The sequence below is a fragment of the Hyla sarda genome, chromosome 6 (genome assembly GCF_029499605.1).
Source record: "Hyla sarda isolate aHylSar1 chromosome 6, aHylSar1.hap1, whole genome shotgun sequence".
NCBI lineage: Eukaryota > Metazoa > Chordata > Amphibia > Anura > Hylidae > Hyla > Hyla sarda.
The window spans coordinates 267,066,963-267,089,992 of record NC_079194.1 but is presented as its reverse complement, the minus strand read 5'-3'; the positions used below and the strand labels follow the sequence as shown (position 1 = coordinate 267,089,992).

Genomic DNA, 23,030 nt, shown 5'->3' with positions numbered 1-23,030 from the left:
TGCAGTTCCAACTACAACTCCCAGCAAGCCCTTTGGTAGTATGTGGCCAATGTGTTTTTTCAGTTTCTACTTACCCTTGCAGGTGAGTTTTCTTGTTATCTCTGGTCTTGTGCTTTTCCTTTCTTTGCACAAGTGTGTCCATGTAGTGTAGCATCTATTTCCGTTTTGCCTTTGTTTTAGAAACTACAGCTCCCAGCACCCCTTGTAGCCTGTCTCCTCTTTCAGTGCACTGCCCAACTTGTTTTGCATTGCCGCCCAGGGCTGGGCGGCTTTATTTTTTTCTTTCCCCTTTAGCACTCCCTTTCCCCACCCTGCTCAATAGTATACTAATCCCACCCTCACTGTCAGCTTCTCACCCCACAGTCCCCACATCAGGGAATGAATGGCCAGCCGCAGCGCTGTCCCCACGTCAGGGAACTAGTCATATGTGACCCGCGTGCACTTTTCTGCAGTATTTCCCAAACAGAGTGCCTACAGCTGTTGCAACAATCAGTGGCTGTCCGGCAATACTGGGAGTTATTTTGCAACAGCTGGAGGCTCCATCTTGATAACAGTGCCGTACGAGACATTTTTAATTTTTATGGGGGGGGGGGGGGGGGGGAGGGGAGTAACTGTGTAAGGGTGTGTTCATATGTAGTGTTTTACTCTATTATGTGTAGTGTATTGTTTTTAGAGTAAATTCACACGGGCGGGGGTTCACAGTGAGTTTCCTGCTTGGAGTTTGAGCTGCAGCGGAAAATTTGCCACCGCTCAAACTTGAAGAGGGAAACTCACAGTAAACCCTCCCGTGTGAATGTACCCTCCAGCTGACAGACTGCATGCTGGGATTTATAGTTCTGCAACAGCTAAAGGCACACTGGTTGGGAAACACAGACAGAAAAATCGATAATTAATGCCAGCCAATCTAATACATTACAGGTGATCAATCTTTCGGACTATGTACTTTCTGAACAACAGGTGCATCTCCTTAGTAGGGGTCTGTCATTCGTGCCAACAGTTATGTATGACCCCTTTAATTGGACTAAGGACCTGCACCTGTTTGGTAGAAAACTCAAGTGGCATAAGTTTCACAAGCTGAAGGAGAAACACGAATATCAGGAATTTGGGATAGAGGTCAGTGATTTATTCACTACCAGAAATCTTGCAGATCTATTCGATGAAAATACTAGATCAAGTTGTGAAGGACCTTTTACAACGTGTGCCCTCCCCAATAAGACCTACCCACCTATTGGTGAAACTTCATGCATTGACGTCTTTCAAGATTTAGTACAACGTGACCTAAGGTCACTTGATATTCCAAATACATCCATGCAGAAAAATCTCTCTAGACAAGAACAAGCTATGAAAATTTTGAGAGAATAGAGATCTTGTCATCAAGGCATCGGACAAAGGGGGGAACATTGTAGTCCTCAAACAAACAGAATACAGTCTAATGTGTCAGACTGCTTGATGACAGGACCACTTATGAGGTTTTGCAGAGAGACCCCACTTCAGAATATCTGCAGGAGCTGAGAGGGATTATTTCCCAGGCAAAGACAGACAAACTCCTAAATGACAAGGAATGTCAATTCTTGTTACCAACAAAACCTATCATCACGACATTCTATGCCCTCCCGAAAATAAATAAGGGGGTAACCCCCCCTGAAAGGGCGCCCTATCGTCTTGGGAATAGGGAGCATAGGACAGAATGTTGGGATCTATTTGGATCAAGTCCTGAGGGAGTTTGTCTTGTCCTTGCCCTCATATACAAGAGATTCGATGGATTTGTTACGTAAAATTGAAGGATTGACACTAGAACAAGAGACACTACTAACGAGTATAGACGTAGAATCTCTGTACTCGTCTATCCCGCATGAGGCTGGCACTAGAGCGGTGGCATATATTTTTTTTTATCATTGAGAGGTAACCAATTTACAGCTCAAAATAACTTCATACTAAGACTGTTGAACTTTGTCCTCATCTGTAATTATTTTTTGCTTAATGGCCAACTATACCACCAGCTCAGGGGCACAGCTATGGGGAGCCCATGTGCCCCCACATATGCCAACATGCTCCTGGGCTGGTGGGAGGCCGGCCTAGTCTTCACAGACGATAGAGAAATATTTTGTGATTCGGCCCTACTATGGGCCAGATTCATTGATATTTTTATTATATGGCAGGGTACTGAGGACGAGTTCAAGCAGTTCTTAGAATCAGTAAACTGTAATATTGGACTGTTTTTCACTTTTGAAATTGGCCATACTAAACTGGCATTCTTGGATCTGAACATTGTAAAAGAATCAGATGGCATGTTGCGAACGACGGTACACCGCAAACAAACATCCACGAACAGCCTCCTGGGATGGAGAAGCTGGCACCCTACCCCCCTAAAAAGGGGGATCCCTAGAGGCCAGTACCTCAGTCTCAGGAGGAACTGTTCGCATAAGGAGGATTTTATTATCCAGGCACGTGACTTGAGAGAGAGATTTAGGAGCTGAGGGTATCCAGATTACATCTTAAGGGATGCCTTTCAGCATACTCAGCATACTCCTAGAGAGAGCTTTAATAGGAACCTATGATCAAGCAGCTAGCCCCATTAGACACAATAGAGAAATATTGGGGAATACTACGCATGGATCAGGATTTGGCAGATATTCAAGAGAGACCGCAAATTACTTACAGGAGGGGTAAGAGTTTAGGAGATCTGCTAACACAAAGTCATTTGATTCAGGATTTGTGTTCGAGACAAACATGGCTGGGGAGGAGACCACCCCCGAATGGTTGTTTTAAGTGCGGAAAGTGCAAGGTGTGTCAGTATGTGGTTAAAGCAGTGATCTATGTGCCCACATGTCCCTGTCAGAAGAAATATGTGGGTAAAACTACCCGGGCCTTTAAAAGAAGGAACCTAGAGCATATAGGGGACATCAAACACAAGAGAGAAACGTCATTGGCCACTCACACTGTTCACAATGGCCGAACGGAGGGCTTGAATTTCGTGGCGATTGAATGGATCAAACCCTCCCCCAGGGGTGGGGATATTGATCGCGCCCTTTCACAAAAAGAGTGCAAATGGATCTATCTACTTAATTCAACTACCCCTGAAGGCCTCAATGAACAACAAAATAATTCCTGCTTCCTCTAGGGTTCATATGGCTCCTCCAATAGCAATGGCCTAGTTAGGTAGTTAGTGGATCCCTAGGAGGATCCTTTAGCTAGGGTCGTTGCAGGTATGATAGCTAAACTAGGGAGTGATAGGAGGCTCCGGAGCGGGACTGCCCTTTTTAGGGCGGCCACCCCGCCTAAGATACAGGGCCCCCATAATAGGGTTATCTAGGGACATAGCTTAGGTTCATTAGACCCATGCCAATATACGTCCCCTACCCCTGTTAGGGTATTCCCATTTAGGGGAGGGGCTTTGTGTCCCCTGGAGGAATATATGATAGCAACATGCACTAAGACACTTGCCAGAGTTCATTACATGCCATCTGAGTAATCAAATTAAATACAAAAATTTTTAAAAATTATTTTTCAAAACTATCTAACAATAAGTATCTAATAAAATTGTGAATTATACATTAGCTATTAAGAATACAATATCATTGTGATACAAGTTTTTTTGTAACAGCCCTAAATCACTTATTGTCCTATATAAGTTTACTATGTATATAGTGGGGGGGGGGGGGGGGGGGGGGGGGGGGCGGGATTACACCCCACATGATGCAATCCCCACTATGCAGAGCCGGAGTAAACAAACGGGTCAAGTGGCCTGATGGATCAGGTGACCAGTGATGTACCCGGAAATCCTCCCTGAGTGTTCGCTTGCGACACACTACAGGGAGGAGAGCGCAGCAGAGTCATGTGAGTAATCACATGACCTGCTTCCCCACCGCGTGATACCACAAAATCACGATCATGTGACCGGGATTTGCGCGCCGGCATTCCGGATATAAGTCCAGACGCCGGCAACATGGAGTAGAGCGCTTTTAGTCTGAGATTAGGCTCCCCACCATTGTGGGTATGCGCTCGACCCAATCTGGGCACAATCTGTTCTTTATTCCAGGTACCAGGAATTGAGCATATTTACTTATTGAGACCCTTCTTTTTAGGTATCCCATGGACCCAGAGGTATGGCTGGGCTGACACCAGTGGGCAAATATTGTTAAATACTACTTGTGGATACATCAACTATACCGTTTGTTTTTTTCCTTTTTTAGGTTTCCATGTGTGATCCTTTGGTCCGGTAACAGTAGGATAGTTGCTACAGCAATACCCATTTATAAAATTAAAAAATGTATATTTATGAATTTAGCAGTATTGTTGTTGCCACTGCAATATATGTATATCAATAGCTGCATTTAACTAAGGCTTCAATTGTACTCATGTGGTGCGAATCCTAACCATTTGAGTCAATGTACCTATAATAGTTGTCCCCTGAGGAAACTGCTGGATGCAGTGGAAACGCATTGGGCTTTGAACTATATATTGGTGCATTATTACAATTAATTCTATTTTATGGGTCACAAACTGGTCGATATTATAAGTATATCATTAAAAGTTATATTTTATAGCACTTCCTATGGGTTATTTTTCCCCCCTTATGATTTAATATGATTGCTGGGAAGATTTATAATCTGAACCTTCTGTAGGGTCTATATTTACTACAGACCTATCAAACACAGAGCTAGGTAAAGGACTAACGCAGTGTTTCCGCACCAGTGTACCTCTAGCTGTTGCAAAACTACAACTCCCAGCATGCACAGTCAGTGCGGTTTGCTGGGCCAGCCACGGGGGGTCCCGCGGATGATGTCTGTGACAATTAGCTGTCTGACCGCTGATGTAACTTCTCTGTCACAGCATGTTTACATGCTGTGACAGTTTAGCTTCAGGACGAGCCAGCTTGTCCTAATTAGGAAGTACTCGCCGATTAGGCAACTAGTTAATGAACACGCCACTGAAACAAGATTTGCCAAAGCCAAAAAGGCAGCTGTGTAGGAAATTCATACCATTCTGAAAATACCTGCTTGTTGTTGGTCTCAGCTGCTCTAAAACTCAAGTGGTTGTTTTATGAACAAATTGCCAAAATCCTATAGATTAAAAATCAATGGAAAAGTGTTGAAGTCAAACAAGAATTTATTAAACGTTAAAAGGACTAGTAGAGACATGAGTTACACACATGTCAACAATAGTGCTGAATGTATAACATCATCAACTTAAAAAAATAAAAATTAAAAAATAAAATACAAAAAATATGAACAGAACTGAAACAAAAACCCATTAGATAAACACAATAGTTTTGTCCATTAAGATCCTCCACAGTCCTCAGGTAATAATGCACCACTTCAATGGCAGCAGCCAGCACACTGTGCTGAATGTGAATGAGGAGCATCTCCAAACTTTGTTCTGCGACTCAAAATCTCATATGTGCAGTCATCACCACAGCAACCTGATACACTGGGAGAGGTCTCATCTATCTCAAACCTATGTGTAGAAGTGGGAAACATTGAGAACTATCAGATGTTGAGAAGCAGGAAATAAACACAAGTAAAGTAACTAGACTTACTGTAAAGCATCTCTGAAAAACTGGTAAGCACCATGATTGTGTTTAAAAACTGTAAGGACAACTTTCTTCATTTGTGTGCTGCAAACAAATTTTAACAGTCATGAGCAAATTGCTGTACTTTACATTTCAGACTGTAAAACATATGCAAAGTCAAAGTAGAAAGTAAGTTACAAACATAGTTATTAGTATTACTGATGACAAGCAGTCTAAATCACATGATTAAAGCACAAGATCTTGTGGTGACACTGAGTTGTGGATGCGGCTGGTAGCTAGTGGCCAGAATATAAAGAAATGAGTAACAAGTCACTATTAGACCTCAGTGTCAATAGGTCAAGGGAAACAAATACAGCTGTGATTCAACCTTATTTTGACTGTTAGCCCTGTCACCTAGAGCTACTAATAAAACAAGAGCCCATCAAGCTTAGAGTACTGTAGTGGAATATAACTTATGCCCTATCCAAAGCATAGGAAATAAGTTATAGATCGAAGGTGTCCGACCGCTGGGGCCCCCACGATGTCCTGTACGGGGCTGCGGCATGCTGCAGAAAGCGCCGTGCTGTCCTCATCAGCTAGTAGAGGAAGACATGCCAACGGATAGGGGATAAGTTATAGATCCATGTATCTCTATGGGATACATGGAGGGGGCATGTCGGCCACCGTATCATGTGGGGACAGAACGCCTCCTCCCTGCAGACTGCCACGGCTCCATACAGGAGATCGTGGGGGCCCCAGCAGTCAAACCCCCACGATTTATAACTTGTATATAAGTTGTATTCCACTACAGTATTCCTTTAATATAATGTTATTAGCCATAATGCAGAGATCATCCATTATCAGCTGTAGCTGTGACATATCAAAGGCTGTGCTTTGTCCCTGCCCCCCTGCTGTCTGCGCAGTTAGATACCATTGATGTGAGCAGGGGAGCTCATTACAGTTTGTTAGAATTTAAAGCAGCAGGAAGCTTTTCAATCACAGTAGTTTCCTTTACAAACAGTCCTACTGCTGTCTTATCTAAGAAAGGCTTTCAGCTGCCTTAAAATCTAACGAGAAGCAATATGAGCTCCCTTCTTCACATCAATGGTCTGTTCCTTAGACGTGAGGGGAGGGGGGTGAAGGTACAGAGGCTCTTTGCATTCAGGGAGTGAGACGTGAGGTCACAGCTACAAGGTATTGATTTAAGCACTATGGCTAAAATATTACATAAGTTTCTTTATACTGCTTGACACTATACACAGGCTCTTTAAAAATTCATATGACATCTAATAGCCACAGGTGATATAAAAAGGGACAATGGGAAAAAACTGCAGCTGTTATGGGCTGGTTAATGCCCAGCACCAATACTTAGATGGGTATTTCTGTTTCCCCAAACTCTTCATATATTTTTTTAAATGTAACTATTATTTAAATATTTTTTAGTCATTAAATAATGACTCTTAAACCCTTAAGGACCCAGCCCATTTTCACCTTAAGAACCCGAGCATTTTTTGCACATTTGACCACTGTCACTTTAAACGGGTACTCTGCCCCTAGACATCTTATCCCCTATCCAAAGGATAGGGGATAAGATGTCAGATCGCTGCGGTGCCGCTGCTGGGGAGCCCCGGGATCCCCGCTGCGGCACTGTGCTATTACAGCACAGAGCGAGTTTGCTTTGTGCGTAATGACGGGCGATACAGGGGACGGAGCCGCGTGACGTCATGGCTCCGCCCCTCGTGACATCACGGCCCGTCCCCTTAATGCAAGTCTATGGCAGGGGGCGTGACGACCGCCGCGCCCCCTCCCATAGACTTGTATTGAAAGGGGCGGGCCGTGACGTCACGAGGGGCGGAGCCATGACGTAACTATGCTCCGGCCCCTGTATTGCGCGTCATTACGTGCAGAGCGAACTCGCTCTGTGCTGTAATGATAGCGGGGATAAGATGTCTAGGGGCGGAGTACCCCTTTAAGCGTTAAATAACTCTGGGATGCTTTTACTTTTCATTCTGATTCACAGAATGTTTTTACGTGACATATTCTACTTTATATTAGTAGTAAATTTTTGCCGATGCTTGCATCATTTCTTGGTGAAAAATTCCAAAATTTTATGAATTTGAAAATTTGGCTTTTTTTTTACTTTGAAACTCTCCGCTTATAAGGAATATGGACATACCAAATAAATGATATATTGATCCACATATACACTATGTCTTCTTTATGTTTGCATCATAAAGTTGACATGTTTTTACTTTTGGAAGACAGGGGGCTTCAAAGTTTAGCAGCAATTTTTCACAACATTTTCAAAATCTGAATTTTTCAGGGACCAGTTCAGTTTTGAAGTGGATTTGAAGGGCCTTCATATTAGAAATACCCCATTATATTTCTACCCCATTATAAAAACTGCACCCCTAAAAGTATTCAAAATTACATTCAGAAAGTGTATTAACCCTTTAGGTGTTTCACAGGAATAGCAGCAAAGTGAAGGAGAAAATTCAAAATCTTCATTTTTTACACTATGTTCTTGTAGACCCAGTTTTTGAATTTTTACAAGGGGTAAAAGGAGAGAAATCATCCTAAAATTCGTAACCCAGTTTCTGTTGAGTAAGGAAATACATAATATGTGGATGTTAAGTGCTTTGTGGGTACACTAGAGGGCTCAGAAGCGAAGGAGTGACAATGGTATTTTGGAGAGTGAATTTTGCTGAAATGGTTTTTGGGGGGCATGTCACATTTAGGAAGCCCCTATGGTGCCAGAACAGCAAAAAAATAAATAAAAAATAAATGTAATTAAAAAAAAACATGGCATACTATTTTGGAAACTACACCCTTCAAGGAACGTAACAAGGGGTACAGTGAGCCTTTACACCCCACAGGTGTTTGACGACTTTTCCTAAAATTTGGATGTGTAAATGAATTTATTTTATTTTTTTCACAAAAATGCTGTTTTCCCAAAAATTTTTCAAGGGGTAATAGAAGAAATGCTCCCCCAAAATTGTAACCACATTTCTTCTGAGTATAGAAATAAGGAGATTTTTTGTTCTTACCATAAAATCTCTCTCTCTTTCTCGGAGGATCCATTGGGGGACACAGACCTTGGGTATATGCTGTTGTTGCTAGGAGACTTGACACTATGGAAACCAAAAAGGTTGGCTCCTCCTAGCAGGATATACCCACCTCCAGAGCCTGAGGTAATCCGTTTAGTCCCAGAGCAGTAGGAGAGGACCAAAAGGCAGAAAACCAAGACCAGTCCGAGGTAACCACAGAACAAAAAAAATAGCTGAATGCAACCTCGGACAGGTAAGCAAACCAGGAACACCAAAAGAAAGGGCGGGAGCCGTGTCCCCCAATGGATCCTCAGAGAAAGATATTTTACGGTAAGAACATAAAATCTCCTTTTGGGGGACACAGACCTTGGGACGTGCCAAAGCCGTTCCTAGGGCGGGCAAAAGAATCCAGTTAAGGGGCAGGCTGGACCACTGCCGCCTGCAAAACCTTACGGCCCAGCCCAGCATCAGCGGATGCAAAGGGATGAACCTGGTAGAATTTTGTAAAAGTGTGCTAGGATGACCAGGTAGCCACCGTACAGACTTGTGAGGCCGAAGCCCTGTTACGGAGAGCCCAGGAAACTCCGACAGAACGAGTGGAATGAGCTGAAACCTTAAAGGGAGGGGACTTCCCTTTACAACGGTAAGCTTCCGAAATGGCAGACCTGATCCACCGCGAAATGGTGACCTTTGAAGCAGGTTGCCCCTTACGGCAACCGACCGTCAGAACAAAAAAGGAGTCACACTGACGAAAGGTGATAGAGAGGTAGGTTCGTACATCCCGCACCACATCCAGTTTATGGAGCAAACTCTCCTTGGGGTAAGATGGAGCGGGGCAAAAGGACGGGAGGACGATGTCCTCATTGAGGTGGAAAGAAGAAATCTTAGGTAAAAAAAAAAAAAATGGAACCGGACGAAAAACAACCTTGTCCTGGTGGATGATCAGGAAGGAAGAGCGGCAGGATAGAGCCGCCAGCTCTGAAACCATTTAAATAGAGTTGATTGATAATAAGGAATGCCACCTTCCAGGAAAGGAGACTAAGGGAAACCTCCCTGAGGGGTTCAAAGGGAGTGTCCTGCAGGGCACCAAGGACTGTGGTCAGATCCCAAGGAGGTGTAGGGGACCTGTAAGGAGGGGCCGCGTGGGCCGAACATAAGAATCAGGCGCTATAGAGTGTTGGAAGAGAATGGAAGGGACAAAACTTGACCCTTAAGGGAGCTGAGAGCCAACCGTTGTTCCAGCCCCCACTGCAAAAAAGGAAAGGAGTCGGGGGAGGGAGAACACAACTGGAAAAAGAAAAAAAGCCATCCCTTGGAAGGGAGGCAAACTCGATAGGGTAACCATTGGATACCACTTCCCTGACCCAGGAGTCTTTGACATGTGCGGCCCAGACATCCCGGAAGAGTAATGGACGACCTCCCACCCGAGAAAAATGGGGGCGTCCCTTCAGGCAGAAGTAGGTTTGCGGGTGCCCAATTTGGCCGCAAAACGGCCAGAACGGTTGTCCAATTTCCAGGATGGATGGGTCTGGAAGGAGGGAGCCTTCTTGTCCTGCAAAGGCGGTTGCCTGGCCCCCCTATTGGCACCAAAAAGGTCTAAAAAGGACCTAAAGGAGGTTAACTTGCGCAGAGAAGCAGTACTGCTAGCCTTATTTTGTGGTAATAAGGAACTTTTGCCCCCCGGTCGCCTCTGAGATAATTTCATCTAGGCGCTTACCAAAGAGTCGAGAGCCAGTAAAGGGAAGCTCAGTGAGAGACGTCTTGGACGCAGCATCCACATCCCAGGCATTAAGCCACATGCATCACTAGGTTGCCTGTGGTGAAGGCAGCACAGCAGGTCGACTGCATGGAAGCAGAGCACAGAAAGTGTCCAGCCTTGGAAACCTGGAGAGCTAGGTCAGCCAATTCCTCCGTGGGGGATCCATAAAGAATTCCCTGGCGGATTTGGGAAGCCCGGACCGAAAGGCTTTTGACACCCATGCAGAAGCAAATGCAGGAAGAAGTGAAGAACCTGCTGCTTCAAAGGCAAATTTTGCCACAGTCTCCACCTGCTTGTCCGCCGGATCCCTGAAGGAAGCTGCATCAGCCAATGGCAAGGTAGTCGCCTCAGAGAGGCGGGAGACTGGTGAATACACAATTGGAGGGGAGGTCCACCGAGTAATGAGATCCCTGGTGAAGGGACACTGTGCTTGAGCCTTCTTTGCCTCAAACTTCTTGTCCAGATGCCTCCAGACGGACTCCAGCAAGGCTTCAAATTCAGCATGAGAGCTGAAAACCTTGAGTGCTGATGAAAGGAGACTCCTGGAGTTACGTCTGAAGTTCCTGGGTCCTTTAAATGAAAGGTGTCCCTTATGGCCGAGACCAATGCGTCCACCGTGTCGGCTGAATCTGGTCGGTCCTCTGAATCAGAGGCAGAGTCAGAAGCCTCCTCTACAAGTTCTCCGGGAGAGTGGGAACGGGTGGAGGCAGCTCTACAAAAAGGGAGACACTGACCTGGTACATGGTTCCGGAGATCCAGAGTGGTGACCAGGGGATCATCCTCTTGCAGAGGGACCCTTATGGGAAGCTGGAGCAGAGGGGCTATACCTGTGAGGGGAGTGCCTATGTCTGCTCAAAGACACTGGGGATGAGTCAGAGGAAACCCCCCCAATTACACTTGTGAGAGCATTTAGCATAGGGAGAGCGGGTCTCTCTGGAGGGTCGGTGTAAGGAGGACCTCTCTAAGGCCGTCACCATGGAACGGGAGACCTGAACCAAGTCGGAAATAGACAGAGGGGGAGGACACCCAAACTGGAGGGATAGCAGAGTCCACAGGGTTTGGGGGGGGGGGGGGGGGGGCATCCTCGGTAGATTAACCAGGGGGGGTGCAGTGGTGCAAGTGGAGCAAGTGGGTTTCCTCCCCCCCCCCCCGTGCAGAATACAGAAGGGTTCCCCAGATGTAGAAACAGGGTCCCTATAGTAGAAATAAAGAGGAGTGGGCACCAGAAAGGGGGTCTCCAGCAGTTGCAAGTCTTGAAACCGGAAAAAAAAAAAAAGGGAGAAATACTCACCTTAGTCTGAAGAACTTACCTAATGAAGCCTTCAGTCAGCTTTTAATCACTTGCATCATGCCGGGCTGTAACAGAGCAGGACGAGCAGGGAAAGGTGGGGGACCCATGAGGTACAACCCCAGGTGCTGACCGTTGGCGAGAGGGGGTTGACAGTACATCCACGATGCCTGTGCCCCCTCAATCGCAAATGGGGAAACAGTGAACGCTATGTTCCTGAGTCCCCACCTAAAAACAGGAAAATAAAAAGGGAATAAACTAAACGTCCCTAATCTGGAAAATGTTTGACCAGGTCTGGGGAGAACCCAGACCAGCATCTGTCTCCTACAGACACTAAGCTTAAACTGATTACCTCAGGCTCTGGAGGCAGGTATATCCTGCTGAGAGGAGCAGACTTGACGTTTTCATAGTGTCAAGTCTCCTAACAACAACAGCATATACCCAAGGTTTGTGACCAAGGTCTGTATCCCCCAATGGAGCCGATAGAGAAATCCCATGTGTGGACGTCAAAGTGCACTGAGGGCGAACTACAATGCTCAGAAGAGGAGTCACATTTTGCTTTTGGAGGGCAAATTTTGCCGAAATGGTTTTATGGTGCCAGAACAGCAAAAAAAAAAAAAAAAAAAAAAAAAAAAAAAAAAAAACACACATGGCATACTATTTTGGAAACTAACCATTTCTTTTGAGTAAGGAAATACCCCATGTGTGGATGTAAAGTGCTCTGCGGGCGAAACTACAATGCTCAGAAGGGAAGGAGCGCCATTGAGCTTTTAAATAGAGAATTTGGTTGGAATAGAAGTCGGGGGCCATGTGCGTTTACAAAGCCTCCCGTGGTGCCACATGTGACCCCATTTTGCAAACTACACCCCTCACAGAATTTATCAAGGGGTGCAGTGAGCATTTATACCCCACTGGCGTTTGACAGATCTTTGGAACAGTGGGCTGTGCAAATGAAAAATTTTATTTTTCATTTTTACGAAATCTGTCAGACACCAGTGGGGTGTAAATGCTCACTGCACCCCCTTATTAAATTCTGTCAGGGGTGTAGTTTTCAAAGTGGGGTCACGTGGGGGCCACTGTTCTTGCACCATGGGGGATTTGTAAACACACATGGCCTTCAATTGGACACATTCTCTAAAAGCCCAATGGAGCTCCTCCTCTTCTGAGCATTGCAGTGAGCACTTTACATCCACATATGGGGTATTTCCATATATATAAATTTTTTAAATTTATTTTCACATCCTATTTTAACGAAAATTGTCAAACACCTGTGGGGTGTTAAGGCTCACTATACCCCTTGTTACATTCCGTAAGAGGTGTAGTTTCCAAAATGGGGTCACATCTAGGTATTTATTGTTTTGCGTTTATGTCAGAACCGCTGTAAAATCTGCCACCCCAGTGCAAATCACCAATTTAGACCTCAAATGTACATGGTGCGCTCTCACTTCTGAGCCATGTTGTGCGCCCGCAGAGCACTTTGCGTCCACATATGGGTTATTTACTCAGGAGAAATTGAGTTACAAATTTAGGGGGTTTTTCTTTCCTTTTACCGCTTGTGAAAATTAAAAGTATGGGGCAACACCAGCATGTTAGTGTAAACATTTTTTTATTTTTTTTATTTCATATGGGGTAAAAGGAGAAAAAGCCCCCTAAAATTTGTAACGCTATTTCTCCCAAGTACGGAAATACCCCATATGTGGCACTAAACTGTTGCCTTGAAATAAGACAGGGCTCCAAAGCAAGAGAGCCATGCGCATTTGAGGCCTGAATTGGGGATTTGCATCCGCCACCAAAATACCCTATGGCAGTGTTTCCCAAACAGGGTGTCTCCAGCTGTTGCAAATCTCCCAGCATGCCTTGATAGGCAAACCTCCAGCTGTTGAAAGAGTACAACTCTAAGCATGCCCTTTGGCTGTCTGTGCATGCTGGGAGTTGCAGTTACAAAACAGCTGGAGGCACACTGGTTGCAAAACACAATTTTTTACTTAACTCCGTGTTTTGCAACCAGTGTGCCTCCAGTTGTTGCAAGACTACCACTCCCAGCATGTCAATGAATGCTGGGAGTTGTAGTTTGCAAAAGCTGGAGGCACACTGGTTGCAAAACACTGAGTTTCCCAACCAGTGTGCCTTCAGCTGTTGCAAAACAAACTCTCAGCATACACTGACAGCCCTTTGGCTGTATGTGCACGCTGGTTGTTGCAGTTACGCAAGAACTGGAGGCACACTTTTTCATAGAAAAAAGTGCCTCCAGCTGTTGCATAACTACAAGCCCCAGCATGCCCTTTGGCTGTGCATGCTGGGAGTTGTTGCTTAGCAACAGCAGGAGGCAAACAACTCCCCTCCTGCTGTATCCTGCCGCTGCTGAGAACGCTGCTTCCGTCGCTGCTCAGGGACGCCCGTCTGCCCTGATGGACACGAAAGGACCCCTGACTTGCCCGATCACCTCCCAACAGGCTCTGTGATTGGTCAGTCGTCCGGACCGATCAATCACGCGATCATGAGGTGGCACCTCACTCCTACTGGACGCCACCTATAACCATTTTTTTTTTTTTTTTTTTTTTAACTATCACCGGAGACCCGATTGACCCGGAATCGCCGGTCTGAATTGACCAGCGATTGCCGACCAGCAGGCACCCCGTGCAAACCCCTGAACGATTTCAGCAGGCATCCCAGTCCTGTCCCCGCCCAATGAGCAGCGGGGACCGGAATTGTTACAGGCATAAAGGTACACCCTGGGTCCTTAAGTGGTTAATACCTTGTAACATTTATCATGTGGAGTAGCAGAATGACTCTTAAAAACAACCTCTAGAAATTCTAGTTTTCCTTCACATTGGAATAAAGATGAATGCACATACATTAATCTCACCTATTTGCCATCAACTGCAAGATCTGTACCAAGAATTTTCCTACGCCTTTCCTTTGGACACGGACTTCTAACTGCACCTCATAACTAGAAAAGACAAAGTTATTGGTAAACAAAAGTAATCTGTACCCTTTTTTGATACCTTTAAACCCCTTAAGGACAATGGGGGAATTTACAAAGAGTGGGGTCTATTCTTAACTGTTTTAGAGCTCAAAAGTTGCAGCGATAGTTACAGAATTGCGCCAAACTGATCAAATGGTGCACAGACTTTGATAAATATCGCTGATGCAACTTCTAAAAAAAAAGTTGCAGATTTTGTGCGGACGTGCAACTTTTGTGTGAAAAGTTGCATATACCTTACTCAGAAGTCTCAAAATGTAGGGCAGGACTACTTTGACCTGAAAAACAGTCTATACCTGGGATCGATCAACAAATTTGCGGCAGTCCGCAAAAAGTTGCACTTTGTGCAGTGGTCACTAATCTACTAAATGGGTAAAAATCATGGAACAGTTTCTGAAGCAATTCTCGCACAAAAAGTCGCACAAACTTTAAAGAGCTTTCTAAATGTCTTCATAAATCCCCCCCAAAAGATGTAAAAGTACGTTCTGGTGTCGTGCCGATACCTGCCATTAACCCTTCAGATGCCATAATCAATACTGGGCATCTGCGACATTATCAGCGCTCAGAGAAATAGATCGCCTATATGCATAGCAATGATCAGTAATAGCAACTCAAAGAATTGCATGAATGTCCGAACTATTAACCCCTTAAGGACATTGACCATTTTGGCCTTAGGACACAGCCAACTTTCATTTTTGAGTTTTTTTTTTTCTCTTCCTCACCTTTTAAGAGGCATAACTCATTTTTTCACCTACAGACCCATATAAAAGCTTGTTAGCTTGTACTTAGTAAATACCACCTTTCATTTTACCATAAAATGCACCACAAAACCCTAAAAAAAAATTTGGGGCGAAAAATTTATAGGAAGACTGCAATTTAGCAATTTTTGGGGGTTTGGTTTTTATACAGTGCACTGTATGGTATAAATTACATGTTCTTTTTATTCTGTAGGTCAATGCAATTAAAACAAAGCTAATTTATATAGTTTTTCTATTACTCTACTACATAAATTCTTTAACAAAATTGGTATGCATAAAATTGTCCTTTTCTGACCCCAATAACGTTTTTCCAAGCTGTAGATTTTATTGTTTTGATGGGACTTTTTGATCGCTTTTTATATGAGGTTATCAAAAATCAGCATTTGACAGTGCAGGATCATTAACATTATATTTTAAAATAGTTTGGACAATAACGCACGCAGCGATACCAAATGTTGTGCAGGTAAGGGGTCCCTCCTCCGCAATTTTTGCTCAACGTTCCCCATGATCACAGGGGTAGGTAAGTTGAAAATTGCTGCTTTTTGCATCACAAGAAAATTTAAGAAAAAGACGTGTTAAATAAAAGTCACATGCAAAAAGGCACATGCAAAAGTAGAACAACTACAGATCACTGCACAAAGAAAAAATAAATAAATCTTCATACAGCCCCATATACAGGGGGAAAAAAAAAAAAGTTATACAGGGGGAGATTAAGCAAAAACTGTGCTAAGAAAAAGTTGATCAGATGCCCAAGCAACCAATGAGATTACTTCTATTATTTTTCAGAAGCCTTTTCAAAAATGAAAAGTAGCGATCTGATTGGTTGCTATGGGCAACTTGTCAACTTTTCCTCTGCACAGGTTTTGATAAATCTCCCCCACAAAGTGTGTTTGCGCATATATATATATATATATATATATATATATATATATATATCTCTATCTATCTCTATCTATCTATCTCTCTCTCTACCTCCCCAGTGTTTCCCCGAAAATAGGCCCTAGCCGGATTATCGGGGTGGGCTGCAATATAAGCCCTACCCTGATAATAAGACCTAGACCAGTGGTCTCCAACCTGCGGACCTCCAGATGTTGCAAATGTTTGCAAAATCTTGAGGTCCCCAGGTTGAAGACCACTGACCTAGACAATGCCCGGGCTGCAAATATTAAAAAGCAATCTTTAACTTGCCTTCGTCCTCCGTTCCCCCGTTGCTAAGGAACCGGCCTCGCTGTCCTCCGCTGTTCTCGCTCGCCAGCCGGCTTCTTACATGACAGTTGGCTCAGCCTATCATCGGCCGAGGCAGGACATCACTGCAGCCGGTGATAGGCTGAAGGCTCTGAGACGTCACAACACCAGGAAGCAGCAAGAACAGCGGAGGAACCATGAGGCCGGTGCCTTAGCAATGGGGGAACGGAGGACGAAGGTAAGTTAAAGATTGCTTTTTAATATTTGCAGCCCGGGCACAGGAATAAATACAGCGCAGCGGCTGATAATTATTTGGCGGGGGGGGGGGGGGAGAGAAGTTGCGCTCGCGGGTGACAAATGATCAGTACCCCGATGTGGGGATTGTGGGGTGCAGCGCTGGGCTGATAAACTGGCAGGTTAGGGACGTTGGGGGGCATTTACACGCCGCCCCCCATTATCATCATGTGATATGCGCAGCTCGCGCATATCACATGATGATAATGTGGGGGGGGGGGGGTAAATACCGTAGAACCGCCATGTTGTTCAATGTGCATACCATAGATAGATAAGCCCTACCCTGAAAATTAGCCCTAGTGTGTTTTTTGGGGCTAAAATTTATATAAGACCCGGTCCTATTTGGGTAGAGGGGTAGAGATATATAGATAAAATATAAATATAGATATATAGATAAAATATATATATATATATATATATATATATATATATATATAATATATATATATATATAATATATATATATATATTATATATTTATATACACACACACACACACACATATACACACATACACACACATATACACATACCCCCGTGTTTCTCCGAAACTAGGACTGGGTCTTATAAATATTTTTTTTTTTTTTTTTTTACGTACTACAGTAAAATGGGTATAAATTTTAATCGGATTGACCCATGGAATAAAGGGAACAGGTCCGTTTTACTATAAAGTGTAAAACAAACAAAAAAATTTAAAATAAAAAAACTTTCAAAATTGCAAAAAGGAGATTTTTTGTACTCACCGTAAAATCTCTTTCGTAGCCTTCATTGAGCGACACCTATACTGATTGGTATATGCTCTTGCCACTAGGAGGAGCCGACTTTTTGTCCTAGTGTCGACACCTCCTAGTGGCAAGATATATCTGCCCACTGGAAGTGAGGTAAGCAGTTTTGTCTTAAAACAGAAGGAGAAGCCAACAAAGAACATGTCCGAAGGACCCTAGAAAAGAATCCCGGATTTAAAAAAATATATAAAAAATTTCAAATCAACAGCAACCGGAAAAGATCATCCGGACCAAAAGTGAAGTAATGGGTGGGTGTGGTGTTCCCCAATGAAGGCTACGAGAGTGATTGTACAAAAAATATTCTCTCTCTCTCTCTCTCTCTCTCTCTCCAGATTCCCATGGAAGACTAACATCTGAAGAGTAAGGAAAACCAGTGTCCAAGACAAGGAGACTAACCGATCATGGACCCCAGCGGTCCAAGCAGACCAGAGCACCCCGAAGAAACATCCCCTCAGAACAGGAACGGAGGGGGAAACAAAGGAGAACCCAGCTGGGACTGACACTGTCAAAAGGGAAGGAAGAAAACACCCCTTGAGGGGGAGGGCGCCAAAGGAGGAGGAGAGCAATGGTAGGACCCAAACAAAAGACTGTGGCTAGACCGGCTATCGCCGAGCCATAAAGAAACAGAAACAGAAAGCGAGCCAGACTGCAATAGTGGGCACACAAGCCTAGACAGCAAAAGGCTGTTGATTGCTCTCAGCAAAAAACAAGGGCCCAGCCAGGTACACCACCTATATAGTGGGAAAATTGGCAGCAGAAAGCGCTCAGCGAAATAATCCCCATAGTGGAGGGGGGGAAAAAAGGGGTGGTCGAGAAGAAACTCAGGTACTGACCATGCCAAACTCCCTGATCCCCGTAGCCCCTGAGGAAGGGGGATTGTCAAAATGTGCCAGGTCTGTAGGAGCAGAGAAATGCCGCCCCACAGCAAAGGTAAAGTACTGGGTGGACGTGGCCCCAGGGACCCTGCGACAACCCATCGAGGTACGGAGGGCTACCTTGTGTCCCCAGAGGGATTGGAATCCTGCACACTGGAGCTGAGAAAAAATATAACTACAAATGCAAGAAACACACACACACACACACACACACCCCAACCCCCCCCCCCCCCCCGCCCCAAAACAACCGGGTGGAGAGCAATTTCAAACGATGACTAAGGCAACAGAGAAGGTGCCCGAGCCACCCTGCGCAGACAGGAACCCAGGAAAGATACCTGGAGACATAAGGAGGGGGGGGGGGGGGGGCTGAATTGACTGTGCGCCCCATCAGGCCCCACGCTAGAACAGAGGTGCTTAACCACCACAGCCCAGCGGAACAGAAATCACAGGAAGGCCTGAGGCACACCCCACCGAACAGAAGGAAAGGTGGGCTCTACACATGCAGAATGGCCTTAGCATATGTTGTGACAGACACGGGTACCTCACGAAAGTAGTGGGGTACCAAGACTGCAGACACGAAAGAAACCGCAGACATCAAAAGGACCAGAAGGATGGAAGGTAAGCCCCGAGAACCCCACTGTTGCAACCTTAGAAAGCGGAACAGAGTGCTGCTGCTGTTGCAGTGAAGGTCCCTGGAACCTGCAGGAAAAACCCACACTCCATCTCCTAACGATGCCACACCAGGACTGCAGGCACAGACGCAAGGGATGAAGGATGTATGTGGAGCAGGACACATGCGGACACAGTCTGATTTACAGGTAGAAAAGGTCCCATGAACCCATAGACACACAGTTTGTGGAATTTCACATGGAAAATGAGACACCTACCTGCGGTAGCGGCAGGAGTGGGGGAGGTGACCTGGTTGGGTAGAAAAACCATGCAGACACAGTCTGGCTATCTGGCATAGGGACCAAGGCCACGCCAGGTCCCGCATACAGAACCACACACTGAAGCAAGATACCAGCCGTCAGACAGAGAAGCAGGCATGCAGAGAGGGACTTTGTAAAGCGGGGAACCCTGTGAGCCAGTATGTGGGGAATTTTGTAGGGCCCATGAAGCAACTCACTCTGAACTACACCTTGGCAGCGGGTTACCTGGACTACCGGCCAAGGTGTGGAAAATGTATGGTAGTTGACCCCGAAGTAGTAGTAAGCCATGCAGACAACCAACTAGCCGACTCGTATAGGATTCCTGAATGCACAGGGTCACTCCTTTGAAACCCCCCACAGAAAGTGGGGTACTAGAGAGCGGCCCATCCAACGGGCAAACTGGTTGTGTAGGAGACCCAGCAGACAAAGGATTTGCTGACTGGCAGAAGTCCTGTGTATCCGCAGGGACTCTCCTCCAGATCCCTCACCCCAGCAGTGAGGAACGGGAAACCTGGCCATGCCCACGGCAGCCCTGAGATCAGAGACAGATAGTGGTGGAACCTGTGCAGACAAGTACACCTCCAGGTGCTGGCAAAAAGGGGGCAGTCAGATAAGCGATCACTGTGCCCCTTTGTTATAGGTGGGAGGGCGGGGAGGCCTAGGAGCCATGGATAGAAACCACACACCCCTGGGAGATTGGGGGAGGCTGAGGAGCAGTAGATTGCAACCCTGTCATCCCGTATATGGTCCATAGGACATGCTTGGTAAAGTCTTTGTATACCACGCACAGCAGTGGGGTACCGGATCTCCAGCCGCAGATACCTCAGCTGTTTGACAGATGGCAGACAAAACCATGCAGACCACTGTCTGGCTTACTGGTATGGGTCCACAGTAGACAACGCGTCACTCCTGCAGACAACTCGCACAGCAGTGGGGTACCGGAACTCCAGCTGCAGATACTTCAGCTGTGTGACAGGCGGCAAAGGAAACCACTCAGACCACTGTCTGGCTGACTGGTATGGGTCCATAGTATGCAACAGGCCACTCCTTCAGACACCTTGCACTAACAGTGGGGTACCGGAGTGCAAGCTGTGGACGTGGCAGCTGTGACATGAGTGATGGGAGAGACTACAGTCTGGCCTATTGATATCAGGTCCAATCTGTGCCAACGCAGGGATACTCCCATGGAGACCTTGCACTGGATGAGGGGATCCGGAGCACTACCCACCGATCCAGTAGCCTGTGGAGGAAGGGATCATATAGTATGGCATGCCAAGAACACCCACAGGATGGGTGGCTGGCAGACCTGACAGAGGAGGAACCTCAAAAGAGACCTGAGCGTCTGCCAGGAACGCAAGAGAGCTTACACACGACATGGTAGGGGAGAACAGGAATTTAATATATCCCTTGTAGTTTCCAAGGGATAGTGAAATCCCTGGCAACAACCTGCCACAGCAGTTTGCATATGCTCTATGACCGTGAGCAACAATGCAGAAATAGGGACATACCTTAAGCGGCTCAATGTAATTTGTGTATAGCAGGTCAACTTACAGGGTGACTGAAGCAAATAAAGCAGCCCCCAATACAGACCCTAGGAAGGGGATCCTGCAGATATTAACCTCATAAAAACAGATATGGCCAACTAAAGCTGCAATAGCGTGTGATTGACAAAAGGGGGAGCAGCCATAGAAAAGAGTAATACAAGTATCGGGCACAAGAAGGTGCCAAACTCCACCGAATGGTCAGAATCACCAGGGAAAATGTATTTTATCTTTTTTTCAGGCAGGAAGAAGTGTGGGGAGCAAGGCACCCTGGGTGGAGACGCCCACACTGTGGGGACAGTAAGGACACAATAGGGACACAAAGAAAAAGCACGTCGTCAGCCCCAGAAGCCCGCACAGCTCTGAAGCTAGGAAGCCGAACAGGCTGGATGGGAAGAGCGCCTGCCGGGCAGCAGCTTAGGGAGGCCAACGGACCCGCTCTGCTTCAGAGCGCCACCGACCCCCGTATGGTGGAAGGGCGGAGCTAAACTCATAGTGAGGGCACAGCATTACAGCCGCAGATAGCGCCTGCCAGTAGTAAGAGGCAGTGGCACATGGTAACCTGGAGGGGAGGTGCTGCCTGGCCTCTGCTTGCGCAGCTATGTTCCGCCATAACCCAGGATAGTGCGCTGGCACAGGGGAGAAAAAGGAGGCATGTGCCGCCATAACCCCCCTCACCCAGCGCGCTGCCGATCCCCAGTTAGTGTAAAGTAAACCATATAGTTGCCGAATGGAAGAACCCCACACAACAGAAAGCTCTGAAGAGGTAAGCAGGGAAGAACACCTGCGGAGGGAGCCACTGCAAAGGGCCAGAGGGTTTCCTAGTGTATTACACAGAAACACTGCATCTCCCCCCCCCCCCCCCCCAGGGACCTGAGCAGGCCCCACACATAAAGCTCCCAATAAAGGACAACAAAGTCCCTTTTAAAATAAAAAGGGTGTGGGGTGGGTGTGTACACACTCACCTGCAGACGCCATCTTCTTATACTTACCCCGGCGTCTTTAACCAGCTCATGGCCGCGCTGCATCATACCAGGCTAAGAAAGCAAGGCGAGCAGGGGCAAGTGGGGGACCCGGACCTAGGGTACAACCTCCAGGCGCTAGCCGTTGGCGATAAAGGGGTTGATGGCCCATACTCTTATGTTCCGTGCCCCTTTGTTGCGTATAGGGGAACAGGTAGAGTCATGCTCCTGAACCCCCACCTGAAAAAGGGAAACAAAAAGGAGATAAAAACCTAACTAGACATCCCTAACTAGAAAATAATAATAAAAAAAAAAAGACCAGGTCTGGGGAGCTCCCAGACCTGTGTCTTGCCTCCTACTGACACTAGCTAAAACTGATTACCTCACTTACAGTGGGTGGGTATATCCTGCCAAAGAGGAGCCAACTTTTTTTCCCTAGTGGCAAGAGCATATACCTATCAATTTTTTGGGTTGCTCTTCATTGGGGAACACCTATACTATGCTTTTCTTTTCAATTTCCCCACAATATAATACATTTTTTCTGGTTGCGCCATACATTTAAGGGTAAAATGAAAGGGAGCATTAGGTAGCATACTTGGTTGCACAAAAATCAAGCCCTCATATGGGTCTGAGGATAAAAAAAATAAAAAAAAGTTATAATCTCTTAGAAGGCAAGGAGGAAAAAAAATTAATGCAAAAGTTAAACTGACTGTGTCCTTAAAGGGGTACTCCAGTGAATTAAAAAAAAAACAACAACTATATATTCTATATAAAAAACTTAATCCTTCCAGTACTTACCAGCTGCTGTATGTTACAGAGGAAGTCAAGTAGTTATTTTCTGCCTGACCATAGTGCTCTCTACTGACACCACTGTACATGTCAGGAACTGTCCAGAGGAGCAAATCCCCATAGCAAACCTATCCTGCTGACAGTTCCTGACACGGAACGTCAGCAGAGAACACTGTGCTCAGGCAGAAGAGAAGTACTCAACTTCCTCTGGAGCATACAGAAGCTGATAAGTACTGGAAGGATTAAGATTTTTATATAGAATTAATTTAAAAATCTGTTTAACTTCCTGGAACCAGTTGAATTGAAGAAAAAAAAAAATAGTT

At 45.7% G+C, this 23,030-nt stretch overlaps 1 protein-coding gene across 5 annotated transcripts in view; it reads right to left on the bottom strand.

The window, feature by feature from the left end:
• Positions 1 to 5,098: 5,098 nt before the first annotated feature.
• NAA40 (N-alpha-acetyltransferase 40, NatD catalytic subunit) overlaps positions 5,099 to 23,030 on the bottom strand; it is a 78,370-nt gene continuing 60,438 nt past the window's right edge. For 3 of the 5 annotated variants that reach the window (XM_056527221.1, XM_056527222.1, XM_056527225.1), the window contains exons 6-8: positions 14,473 to 14,556; positions 5,540 to 5,617; positions 5,099 to 5,457 (exon numbers count right to left, since the gene is read on the bottom strand). In XM_056527221.1, the coding sequence (XP_056383196.1) occupies positions 5,319 to 5,457; positions 5,540 to 5,617; positions 14,473 to 14,556 (301 nt within the window). In that variant the 3' untranslated portion in view covers positions 5,099 to 5,318. The remainder of the gene's footprint in view (positions 5,458 to 5,539; positions 5,618 to 14,472; positions 14,557 to 23,030) is intronic. The other 2 variants (XM_056527224.1, XM_056527223.1) reach the window with 2 other exon arrangements.